The 12,253-nt window shown below is 47.6% G+C and overlaps 1 protein-coding gene across 1 annotated transcript in view; it reads right to left on the bottom strand.

Moving 5' to 3' along the window:
* Window positions 1-4,668: 4,668 nt before the first annotated feature.
* LOC306833413 (tumor necrosis factor receptor superfamily member 14-like) overlaps window positions 4,669-12,253 on the bottom strand; it is a 33,329-nt gene continuing 25,744 nt past the window's right edge. Inside the window, exons 5-10 of the mRNA XM_079358660.1 lie at window positions 7,754-7,841; window positions 7,493-7,665; window positions 7,357-7,388; window positions 7,214-7,272; window positions 4,910-5,646; window positions 4,669-4,801 (exon numbers count right to left, since the gene is read on the bottom strand). Of these exons, the coding sequence (XP_079214786.1) occupies window positions 7,222-7,272; window positions 7,357-7,388; window positions 7,493-7,665; window positions 7,754-7,841 (344 nt within the window). The 3' untranslated portion in view covers window positions 4,669-4,801; window positions 4,910-5,646; window positions 7,214-7,221. The remainder of the gene's footprint in view (window positions 4,802-4,909; window positions 5,647-7,213; window positions 7,273-7,356; window positions 7,389-7,492; window positions 7,666-7,753; window positions 7,842-12,253) is intronic.

The raw sequence follows: 12,253 nt of genomic DNA, 5'->3' as shown, positions 1-12,253 counted from the left end.
GAGCATTGAAGTCCCCCAGTAGAACAATGGAGTCCCCAGTCGGAGCACTGTCCAGCACCCCTCCCAGGGACTCCAAGAAGGCCGGGTACTCCACACTGCCGTTCGGGCCGTAGGCCGAAACGACTGTCAGAGACCTGTCCCCTACCCGAAGGCGTAGGGACACGACCCTCTCGTTCACCGGGGTGAACTCCAACACCTGGCGGCTGAGCTGTGGGGCTATGAGCAAGCCCACACCAGCCCGCCGCCTCTCACCGCGGGCAACTCCAGAGAAGTAGAGAGTCCAGCCCCTCTCAAGGAGCTGGGTTCCAGAGCCCAAGCAGTGCGTGGAGGTGAGCCCGACTATATCTAGCCGGTACCTCTCAACCTCCTGCACAAGCTCAGGCTCCTTCCCCCCCAGTGAGGTGACGTTCCACGTCCCGAACGCCAGAAGCTGCGTCCGGGGATCGGGTCGCCGAGGCCCCCGCCGTCGACTGCCGCCCGATCCACACTGCACCCGACCCCTACGGCTTCCTCTGTGGATGGTGGGTCCACAGGAGGACGGGCCCGCGTCGTCCTTTCGGGCTGAGCCCGGCCGAGCCCCACGGGCAGAGTCCCGGCCACCAGGCGCTCTCCTGCGGGCCCCAACCCCAGGCCTGGCTCCAGGGTGGGGCCCCGGCTCCGCCATGCCGGGCGACGTCACGGTCCTATTCGTGTTATTCTTCATAGGGGTTTTATGAACTGCATTTAGTCTGACCCGTCGCCCAGGACCTGTTTGCCTTGGGTGACCCTGCTGGGGGCTAAAAGCCCCCGGCAACATAGCTCCTAGGGTCATTCGAGTGCTCAAACTCCCCCACCACGGTAAGGTAGCAGTTCAGGGGGGAGCAGTCGTGTACCCCCCACGGAGAATACCGTTCATGTTAAAAGACCGTCTAAAACAGGAGCTGGATGACATGGAACGAAACGGCATCATCACCAAAGTAAACGAGCCTACAGAATGGGTCAATGGACTTTGTGAATGTTGTTAGTATGCTGGGGTATACAAGTCTGGCCTAAGTCTTCTGTTAGAAAGACTGCAGCAATCCAGGAGTTTCTTCAATCTTCTTTAATTGTAATCCAACATGATACAAAATCTCAATGCTGCTTAATAAGCGGTTTTCTAAAGGAAATAAACAAGGAAAACAAATGTCAATCAAAAGCTGTTTACAATCAAACATAAATAGATCACGTGCAGTAAACTGAAAATCACAGGCATACATGTGATCAAACAATACAGCATAGTGTCCAGCAGAGGTCTCCCTACTACAAAGAACACAGCACGTGTTATCAAAGCTAGTGCTAAATTGACATTATAACAAATAACGATTTGTTACCATAAATATAAAAGTGTGGCAAACGCCAACAACATAAAAGTCACACCCTACATAAATGTAGACAACAAAACTCACAGTTTTATAGACGCACGACGGCTGGAAAGTCCGACAACAACAGCGACGTTGTGTTTCATGACAATCTCGCGAAAGCCAGCATCGCGGAGCAGGGAATTTGCACAGCCGCCCCCAAAAACACAGAGTGAGTTTATAATCCTCCAAATGTCCCTGCTGGAGATCGCGGTGGCCGTCACTCATCAGGTATTGCAGGGAGTGGGATGAGCTTGACCACCGGACGGGTGCAGATTGTTCCTTTTATGTTCACTTCAGCTGACCGTATCTTGCCATCATTGCTTGGGATCACTTTGGTGACACGCCCAACTGGCCATAGAGCTCTCGGCAACTGTGGGTCAACAATCATGACCACTTGGTCTGTGGTGAGGTCTGGGTTAGATGTGAGCCACTCCCGACGAAACTGAAGAGTAGGAAGGTAGTTACAGTTAAACTTAACCCAGACATGGTCAGCGAGTACCTGGCTGTGTTTCCAGCAATGACGCCCGAGCAGATCACTGTTGCCACATACTGCTTGTGGCAAGGAAGCATCCCGCCGCCCCATGAGCAGCAGATTTGGTGTAATAGGGTCCAGATCAGCGACATCAGATGTAGCATAACCAAGGGGCTTTGAGTTGAGAATCCCCTCAAACTCACACTTTCCCGGAGGGCCCCATTGTGAAACTGATGCACCCCACACTGGCCCTGGGGTCACAGCTGGAAGCTTCAAGAGCTGGCAGCGGGAGCCCCTCTGGAGAGAGTAGCCGTGGACATAATGGGCCCATTCCCGTGCACAGACAGGGGGAACCGTTATGTCCTGGTTGCCATGAATTATTTTACGAAATGGCCAGAGGCGTACGCCATACCGAACCAGGAGGCAGAAACTGTTGCTGATATGCTGGTGGAGGGCATGTTCGCCAGTCTCGGGGCAGCTGAGACTATCCACAGCGACCAAGGAAGGAACTCTGAGTCAGCAGTTTTCTCTGCCATGTGCGAGTGCCTGGGAATGGAGAAGACTTGGACCACACCTCTGCACCCACAGAGTGATGGACTCGTCGAGCGGTTCAATAGGACTCTGGCAAAGCAGCTGGCAATACTCACCGCAGAACACCAGCGCGATTGGGACATGCACCTACCCCTTGTCTTACTGGCCTACAGGTCTGCTGTGCAGGATTCCATCTCTTGCACACCTGCTCTGCTCATGATGGGTCGGGAGCTGCGGACCCCAGCAGAGATGGTTTTTGGAAACCCCCCGGACACACCAGCAGTTCCACCAAGGCCGGAATACGCCAGGAGGCGCCAGGATAGGATGGAGTCAGCTCTTGCTTTTGCCCGTCGTAAGCTTGGAAAAGCAGGGATGAGGCAGAAATGAAACTACGATCTGAGGTCCAGGGGGAAGGACTTCAGGTCTGGTGACTTGGTGTGGGTGTACACCACGAACAGGAAGAAAGGACGGTGTCCAAAATTGGACTGTCATTGGTTGGGGCCCTGTGAAGTGCTAGAGAGGTTGGGGGAGGTCATGTATAGGGTCCAGCTGCCCCCTAGAGGGAGACGAGTGGCTCAGGACCCCGACATCCCCTCGGAGAGGTGGGACATCACCACCCCTTGACTCACCTCCTGCAAAGCAGCAGGATGCTGCAGGGTTGACCACTCGGCCCCACAGACGAAAAAAGCCTCCGGGTCATTTCTGCATTCCTTCAGCGGTTCAACAACTTTATCCTCACATACAGACTCCACACTTTCACACAGTTTGACCTGTGATAAATTAGGCCTAACTACTATTTTTAAAAGAGTAAAACATCTAGGTTACCTACCTTGTGATCCCCCAACTCAAAAGCCAGACTTATAATAATTATAAGGTGTTTGTCATAGTACTCACCTGCGGCAGGTAACCTGTAGCATTAATCACAGAAGAGAAAACGGAAGTAGAGTGCTGCCTTTAGGGGCTCCTCGGACGGTCCGGAAGTCATGAACCCATGACGTCACTTTACAGACGAGCAGCTCCACCTGGCCATAGCACGCCTTCAGGTCGGTAACAGGCAGTCACATGTTCATGAACTTGGTGTGTCTCAAAGTGTCATCAGCAGAACTACTGACAGTGTTCATGACAGACCCAGGAGTGATGGACCTCAATGAAGACCAGTACCTAAGGACCTCTGCACTCACACACTGTTACTGTCACACAGCTGCAGGCCTGTTTACCAGAAGTGAGGGGTACCAGGGTTTCCAGACAGACCATTTACAACCAACTCCAACCAACCAGCTTTCACTTGGTGCCAGATGACCAAGACAACACCGTGACCGTTTGCAGTGGGCACAAGACCGTGTGACCTGGACAATGCAGCAGAGGCGCAGTGAGTGTCGGGTCACCTTGCACTGAAATGATGGTCATCAGCGTTGCTGGAGAAGGCGAGGTGAGCAATACGCCGAGGTCAACACGGTCCCCAGGGTTCACTTTGGTGAAGGAGGTGAAACAGTCTGGGCAGGCATCACCAGCCGGTGTAAAACAGATGAGGTGATTATAGACGGCTCAGTCACGTCACATCATCATCCCCCAATTCCACCAGCACACCCCCAACTTGAGTCCACCATGTCTTAGCAATCCAGAAAAACTAATGTTAACCTTGACAACTTTAAATGAATTTATCACTATTAATCTTTACACATCCTTAGAGAAATTCTATTGAAATGTAAACTTCCATTTAGAGAAAGATAGTATGTGTGAACAAAATGTAATGTTTACTAGAAAATATGAATATGTCTAACATTGTCAAAGAAAGAAAGGGTCTAAATTTCACTTCTAACCCATTTTAGCCTCAACTCTCGATGTCCGGGTCAACGGACCCTGGGTGTTTAAGGTTGATATGGGGGGGGGGGGAAGCAAATGCATGAAATGTACCATTTTCACATGTTAAGTACAGTAAATAAGCCAAGTAGAAGAAGTTTCATACAGAAAAAACATTTTAATGTACTTTTCATACATGTTGACATTTTCAAACGGGTCAATTTGACCCAAAGACCCCAGGAGGGCTCGACAAAGCTGAACTGGATCAGGTCTGACTGACAGCAGCAGCACTGAACTAACATCACACATGACTGAAGTCATTACAGACAGTATATAACACCTACTGTTCAGCAGACACAGTAGGATGATATTTGTTCCTACTTCGTCTGATTCCTTCACTTGAATTCCTTCACTTCGCTTGAATTTCCCTCGGGATCAATAAAGTATCTATCTATCTATCTATCTATCTTCACTGTGGAAGTGACGTCATTTGTTTAGCTTTATTCAAAAAGAGTAATACAAAAATACAGTCAGGTAAACAAAATCAATATCACCTTAAATAAAGTGGAAAAAAAGCAATAATAAAATAACATACAGTACAGACATGAAAGACAATACACTGAATATAAAGTACCCTTTTTATCTACATTGCCCCGTGGGGAGAGGGGAAACGTAATTTCGATTTCACTGTATGTCTGACATATTTTGGAATTGACAAATAAAGAACCTTGAACCTTGAAGTCAATTAAACCAATATAGATGCAAACGTGAATCTGAAATCCTTCTTCCCACAGAGGGGGAAAGGTTTTATAATACTGCACACGTTTGTTGTTGTTCATTCAAAGGACTTTACTCCAGATTAAATTCATCCATGCTCCTTTGTTTCCATTTGGAGGCGCACGTGAAGGGACGTTTTACAGTTAATTTTGCAAAGCATTGTGGGAGTTAAAATACAAATCATTTCCTGAATGGGTGCATCTGATCCATGCTGCATAAAAGCAGGAAGTGAGTATCCATACTGACATGTTGAGTCTACTGAGGTGGACTCAAACAATGACCTCCAGAGTTCAGTCTGCTGAAACTACTGAAAAGTCCTGCACATTGAACTGTGTCGTTTCTTTACTTCAACAAACAGAACTGAGACCTTTGACCTTTGACCTCAGGCTCAACATGTTTCTTTATAGCTGGATGAACACAGGGAACAACCAATCTGTGCTCTGAGCTCTTTACATGCTGATCAATAAAAACTACAGGTCACACTGATCCACTCATATGGGGTTCAGTGTTTTATCCAAGGACACATCAACATGAGGCTGCAGGAGCTGGGGATCGAACCCCGACCCTTCAGATGGGACAGATATAAAAACAAACATATATATCCACAGATATGAACGATGTGTGTCAGGGTCCAGCAGCTGGACCAGAACAGGATCCTGGAGATGGTTCACTCTGACCCGTCTGAACCTGAGGAGAAAAGAGATTTAGTTTAAAGCAAACATTTAGTAAAGCTGTAAAAACAGGACAGAGTTGATCGCAGTCAGTCAGTTAGATGCTTTAGGCCCCGTTTACACGGAGACGCTGTGACAGAAACGCATCGAAACGACGCCACTCCGGATTGGAACTACAGACCGTCTACACGGCAGGTCTTGCCTGAGTGAAAACGATGTAGTTCTCACGCCCGGCCAGTAGTGGGCAGTGGAACTTTACAACACGACAGTTTGGGGCGGCTGTGGCTCAGTGGGTAGAGGCATCGTCTCTCAACCGGAAGATTGAGGGTTTGACCCCCAACTCCTATGAGCAACATGTCCGATGTGTCCTTGGGCAAGACACTTAACCCTGAATTGCTCCCCCTGCTCTGTCAGGGTGTCTGCAGTTCGCTGCTCCTGTGGCCGAACACTTGGTGCGCTAATTGCCCCTCGGGGATAAATAAGAGTTTAAAAAAAAATTTTTTTAAAAGTACAACCACTTCCTCCACAACATCCTGTTTAGCGGCTAGTTCTCCCAGGTCTTCCCTAAACGCTGCGTATAGTCGCCCTGCGTATGGTCGCCCTGCGTATGGTCGCCCTGCGTATGGTCACCCTGCGTATGGTCGCCCTGCATATGGTCGCCCTGCGTATGGTCGCCCTGCGTATGGTCGCCCTGCGTATGGTCGCCCTGTGCGTATGGTCGCCCTGTGCGTATGGTCGCCCTGCGTATGGTCGCCCTGTGCTCAGGTAAAGGTTGAACTGTTTGCTGCAGGTGTTCGATGCTCTTTGGGCGGCGACACACACGATGTCTCATATCAAGGTTCTGTTTATACAACGAGCTGCTGAAGCTCATAGCACAAGTGAAGTGTTCTGGACTACTGCGCATGTCCACATGTATGGGGGGAGGTGTGGTGAGGTCATCGCAGCCAGAGAGTTCGCTCCGTTCACATGGCTGCGATACGCCCCCCCGTATTCGTTTCGTTCCACCCTGGAGGTCGAATTTGCCTTGAAACATACCGACGTCCTGAATTCCGAGCTCAGATCATCCATTTGAACGCATCTCTAAGAAGAGCATCTTATTTGATGTTTCTTGTTCTAATTTAAAGAGCAGTTTGTGATTACTGTGTAACAGCATTGTGACTTAGGCTGGGTGAAAGGGCTTTGTGTTCGGATTTCACACCTTCAATTAAATACAGATTATTAATTAATTAATGATATTGGTATTTAATTAATCAATTTGAGACTGATATTTGTAATATTTTGGTTGTTCCCTGTTTACAGGGTGGTGCCCCGAGGTTTATTAAACTCAGTTTAATAACAAATTATAGATTTATATTAATAATTAAATAAAGTTAATTATTTAATGCTAATTTCACAACTAAATTTTACATTATAAAACCCAACCTAATCGTTGGTCAGGTATTCACTCCTGAAAACACCAACACTCGTCTCCTGAAGGAGAAATTTGTTTTGGACAAAAGAGAAGCAACATGTAGCACAAAACAAGGAACACAACACAAACAGACAGGAAACATGAACGTCTCATCAAACATCTGCTCACTCACCTGACTCTCTATTCCACACTCTGACTCTTCATGTTCTTCAGGGTCGACTCTTCAACTTCCTGTAAGTTAAACATGAATCAGTGAGACTTTATTAAATCATTGAACATAAAACAGACTGAGAGAAAAAAGAGTTTAAAACATACCAAGAAGGGTTCTGTTTCTCTTCTTTTTTTTCCTGGAATAAAAACATAGAAATAAAAATCAAATGAATGATGAGACAGACCATAATATCTATAAAATAAACATGATCATGTTTCATTGTCACAGTGGAAACCTTACCTGAGTACTTTTTGGAAATGCAATAAAACAGTCCAACTCCAATGGATAAAAGAATCAAAACAACAACAACAGCTCCGACTATCAGTCCAGTCCAGTCTGGTGATTTCTGTCCACACTGAGCGTCCTCTGTCTTAGTTCCTGCTCTCAGCAGCTGTAGACCCTCTGATTCACATCTGTAATGACAGAGGGACAGTTATTACAGGAACATGTGGAGGATCATGAACTCAGGTGTGTCCATGTGTGATGTGAAGCTTCACTCACTGTGTGTGATTCTGACAAGATGGAAACATCCCGTCTGAAAATGTTCCATCAGAGCAGGTGGAGCACTCGGTGTCTGTGGAGGACGTTCCTGCAGGAAGGACACAACACATGATTTCACTGAGGCTGATTTACACATGAACACAGTCCCTCTGTCTATATGAGATAAAGTGAACTGTGTTTATTAAACTCACCTTTCTCTCTGATGGATTCTCCTGGAGCACAGCGTCTGTGTCTCTTTGCTTTAGAACAGTCGTTCTTTCTAAACTCTGAGCAGTAAAATCCTTCCAGAGGTTCACAGACTGAGTCTGATATGAAGGAACAGGACGTCTTCATCTTCAGACCAGAAGCTGTGGACACAAACACAGAGGTTATTGATGAAGTAGAATCTAAAGAAGAGTTGAAGAAAAGAAGAAGTGGTCAGATGTTCTGAGGATCATCTGTGTGTTTGAGTTCTGCTGAAGTGAATCAAAGGTTAGAAAGCTGTTTTTAGACTGACCACTGTTTAGTAACATGTTCTGATCTTTATTTAGTTTGATCAATAAAGAGACAGATCTACCTTCATCACACTCTGAACAGCTGTAGCACTCTGTACGGGAAGTCGGATGGTCCATAAAGGTTCCTTCAGGGCAGGGCTTACAGTGAGTACTTGTGTCCTCTGTGCAGTCTGCATAAACTCGACCTCCTGTTGGAAACAACATAAAGCAGTTTTTTATTCTTGGAATAATCAGAAGAGACTGATTTGGGTTTTTTCTTCAAGAACATGTATACAAATAAAGATTGATTAAAGATTGAACATGATCATTTTAACGTCACTTCTCCTCCTGTTGTGTATCAGAGAGAGAACATTTGAGTTTTAAATCTTATTTATTCGGATCAAAATGATTCACATTTCAGACAACCGATAAGGAAATGATGGATTTATATGATAAGGTGCAGATGTGATGCCAGAGTCTTTGGTATTTATAATAAGCGTCCAAGTCATCCATTTTAAAACTTGGTTGGGTAACGACTTAGACTTCCTTTATTGTCCTTCTCTCCATGGTGTGTCTGCTCTCTCTTTAACTTTAACAGCTTTATCCTGATGAAGTGTTCACACAGAGTCCAACGGCCTTCAAACCGTACTGCTCTCTTCCAGAGGACCCAGTCCAGTCCTTCACAGTCTGGAAGCTTTGGTCTGATACTAACCCCCTATCAGTTGTCCATTAAACCCATCCATCCATTTTCTGCTGTGTATCCGGGGTCGGGTCGCAGGTGTAGCAGTCTAAGCAGAGACGCCCAGAATTCTCTTTCCTCAGACACTAGGTCCAGCTCTTCCGGTGGGACCGTGAGGCGTTCCCGGGCCTCAGCCTCTGCTTCCTCAGTGGAAGACGTGACGGTGGGATTGAGGAGATCCTCGAAGTATTCCTTCCACCGCCCGACTACATCCCCAGCAGCTCCCCACCTGCACTGTAAACAGTGTTGATGAAGCACTGCTTCCCCCTCCTGAGGCCACGGACGGTTTGCCAGAATGTCCTTGAGGTCGTCTGAAAGTCCTCCTCCATGGCCTCCCAGAACTCCTCGCCTCCTTCTTCAGGTTGACGGCCTCCCTTACTTTCGGTGTCCAAAGCAAAAGTGCTCTCTTGTGAGCCCCAACACCAGGCCTGGATCCAGGGCGGGACCCCGGCTGTGCCATACCTGAAGTCTGACCTCATCTGACAGCTTCTCTAGAATCAGCCCAACAACTCGAATCCACCTGACCTCCAGTCTCCTCGCCATGCTTACAGAATGATTTAGCTCCAGCCAGTTCTAACAGCTGGTGGACTCTTTTGAGTCTCTTATTTGTCAGACACAGAGTGCCAAATACCCTGTGGCAATCGGAGGGCCCTTCCAACACGGGGCTTGAAAAAACTTGTGATGGGGGTGGGGGGGGCAGCAGTTTCTCACAAACAAGTTAAGGAGGATCTGAGGATCTCCCCCAGAAGATTTTAGACACCTGTGCAAATTCCCTGCTCCGCGATGCTGGCTTTCGCGAGATTGTCATTGAACGCACCTCGAGGACCATGACGTCATCGACATGCGCATCCGACCTGCTCCGTTCAAAGTTGTGCTGCGATGCAAACAGGTGGTTTGTCGGTGTTGTTGTCGGACTTTCCAGCAGTCGTGCGTCTATAAAACTGTGAGTTTTGTTGTCTACATTTATGTAGGGTGTGACTTTTATGTTGTTGGCGTTTGCCACACTTTTATATTTATGTTAACAAATCGTTATTTGTTATAATGTCAATTTAGCACGAGCTTTGATAACACGTGCTGTGTTCTTTGTAGTAGGGAGACCTCTGCTGGACATTATGCTGTATTGTTTGGTCACATGTATGCCTGTGATTTTCAGTTTACTGCACGTGATCTATTTATGTTTGATTGTAAACAGCTTTTGATTGACATTTGTTTTCCTTGTTTATTTCCTTTAGAAACACACACACACACACACACACACACACACACACACACACACACACACACACACACTAATTAAGCTGCATTGAGATTTGTGGATTAGAATTAAAGAAGATTGAAGAAACTCCTGGATTGCTGCAGTCTTTCTAACAGAAGACTTAGGCCAGACTTGTATACCCCAGCATACTAACAACATTCACAAGTGGTCCTTTGAGCCGGATTGTACAAGCTGCGCTATGGCCACATCCAGAGTTGAGATGTCAGAGTATGATGGACAGCCGCCACAGAGTCCCCGTCCCAGCAGGATTCGCCATATTCCCGGAGATCTGGAGGACTACGAACTCGGCTATCCATTACAACATGAACATTCATCCAGCATGAGGCAAGTCTCACCACCGGGACCCGATTATGTAGTGCCAGGAAGACATCCTGAATACACTTTAGCTCATAATCAGCCCATTGGAAGTCCAGATGACAGATGGCAACACCTAGAGGCAAGATGGTGGGTGATGAGTCAACAGATGAAAGAGCTTGAATTGGAACTGGACAATGTGCGATTAGCATCACATCCCCACACTGCCCTTGCTCGTCCTTCATACCAACATGTTACATATCAGCCTCAGTACAGTAGCCTCCCACATCTAGAGCTGTCTAGTCCACACCATTCAATCCCTCCTATTAGAGCGAGAGAGCAACTTTCCATTCACGAACAAACCATGTTGGTGTCGAGCAGAACAGAATCTCCACAGCCACCTGCATCCCTATCGCAGCCTGTGTCCCCAGCTCCACCCACACAGCCGCCTGCCTCCCTATGGCAACCTGTGTCCCCAGCTCCACCCACACAGCCGCCTGCCTCCCTATGGCAACCTGTGTCCCCAGCTCCACCCACACAGCCGCCTGCATCTCCAAGGCAGCCAGTTACCCCAGCTTGGCACCCGCAGGCTCCTGCTTCTTTGTCGCAGCATGTAGTGTCTATGACTCCAACTCTACCAACGCCATTAGAACCCTGTGTACAGCCCAGACTGTCTGAAACGACTGTGCCTCATCATACACGGGGTCCACTGCCTGCACCAATGCCGCAGGCTCCTGTAGTGCTTGCATCGATGCGAGCATCACCAGTTCAGTCTGCACCAATTGCATCCCAACAGCCATATGGCGCATTCCAGAGTTATAGACAGCCTGCTTCACAGCCTTACCCACATGCATATTACCCTGCACCACATCCTCATGAGCATCCCCAGTCAGGGCAGCATCCCGCATCCATGTGGACTCAGAACAATCCCAGCCTACCCAGTATAATGGAAATGGCAATTGCTTCATCATACGGCATCCCTAAACCTAAATTAGTTGTGTTCAGCTCAGGGAAAGAAAGTGACTTTCTTCTGCTTAAAAAGGGATTGGATAGTATACTTGGCCCTCACAGACATTTAACTGAAGACTACAAATATCAAGTCCTTCTTGACCATCTCCGATTTCCCTCAGCACTTCAAGTAGCTAAGAGGTTTGTGAATAGTTTCACACCATACACAAGTGCCATGCAAGCTCTGATGCAAAGGTATGGGCAACCCCGACAGCTTATACAGGGCGAACTAAAGACTATCCTGAATGCACCAGCAGTAAGAGCTGGCGACTATCAAGGGTTTGAGGACTTTGCAGCATCAGTTGGAACCCTAGTGGGAATGTTAAGCACCATGGAGGGCCCTGCATCAGCTGAACTGAGGTGTGGATCCCATGTTGACACATTACTCACAAAGTTACCTCCCAGCTTCAGGGATGCATTCGCCGAACACTGTTTTAACAGGGGAATTATCCAGAGTGGCAGTGGCCTCACGTATACTCTCCCAGATCTTGCTGAGTGGCTTGAGAGGAAGGTACAGACATTGCAGGTGTCTCGCCGAATCACAGGTACATATCCTTCAGAGGTTTCACATACTGACATTAAGGAGCGCAAACCAGTTAGACCAAAAGGCCTCAGAAATGCCAACGTTTTACTTGGTAGCCCGCAAGAAGCTCATGTGTCCTCTGAGCTTAACCCCACATCAACAGGGCCTAACTACACAACTCAAAACA

Source organism: Symphodus melops (assembly GCF_947650265.1).
Source record: "Symphodus melops genome assembly, chromosome: 13".
In the NCBI taxonomy this organism is placed as follows: Eukaryota; Metazoa; Chordata; class Actinopteri; order Labriformes; family Labridae; genus Symphodus; species Symphodus melops.
This window is presented reverse-complemented; position numbering and strand designations above follow the sequence as displayed.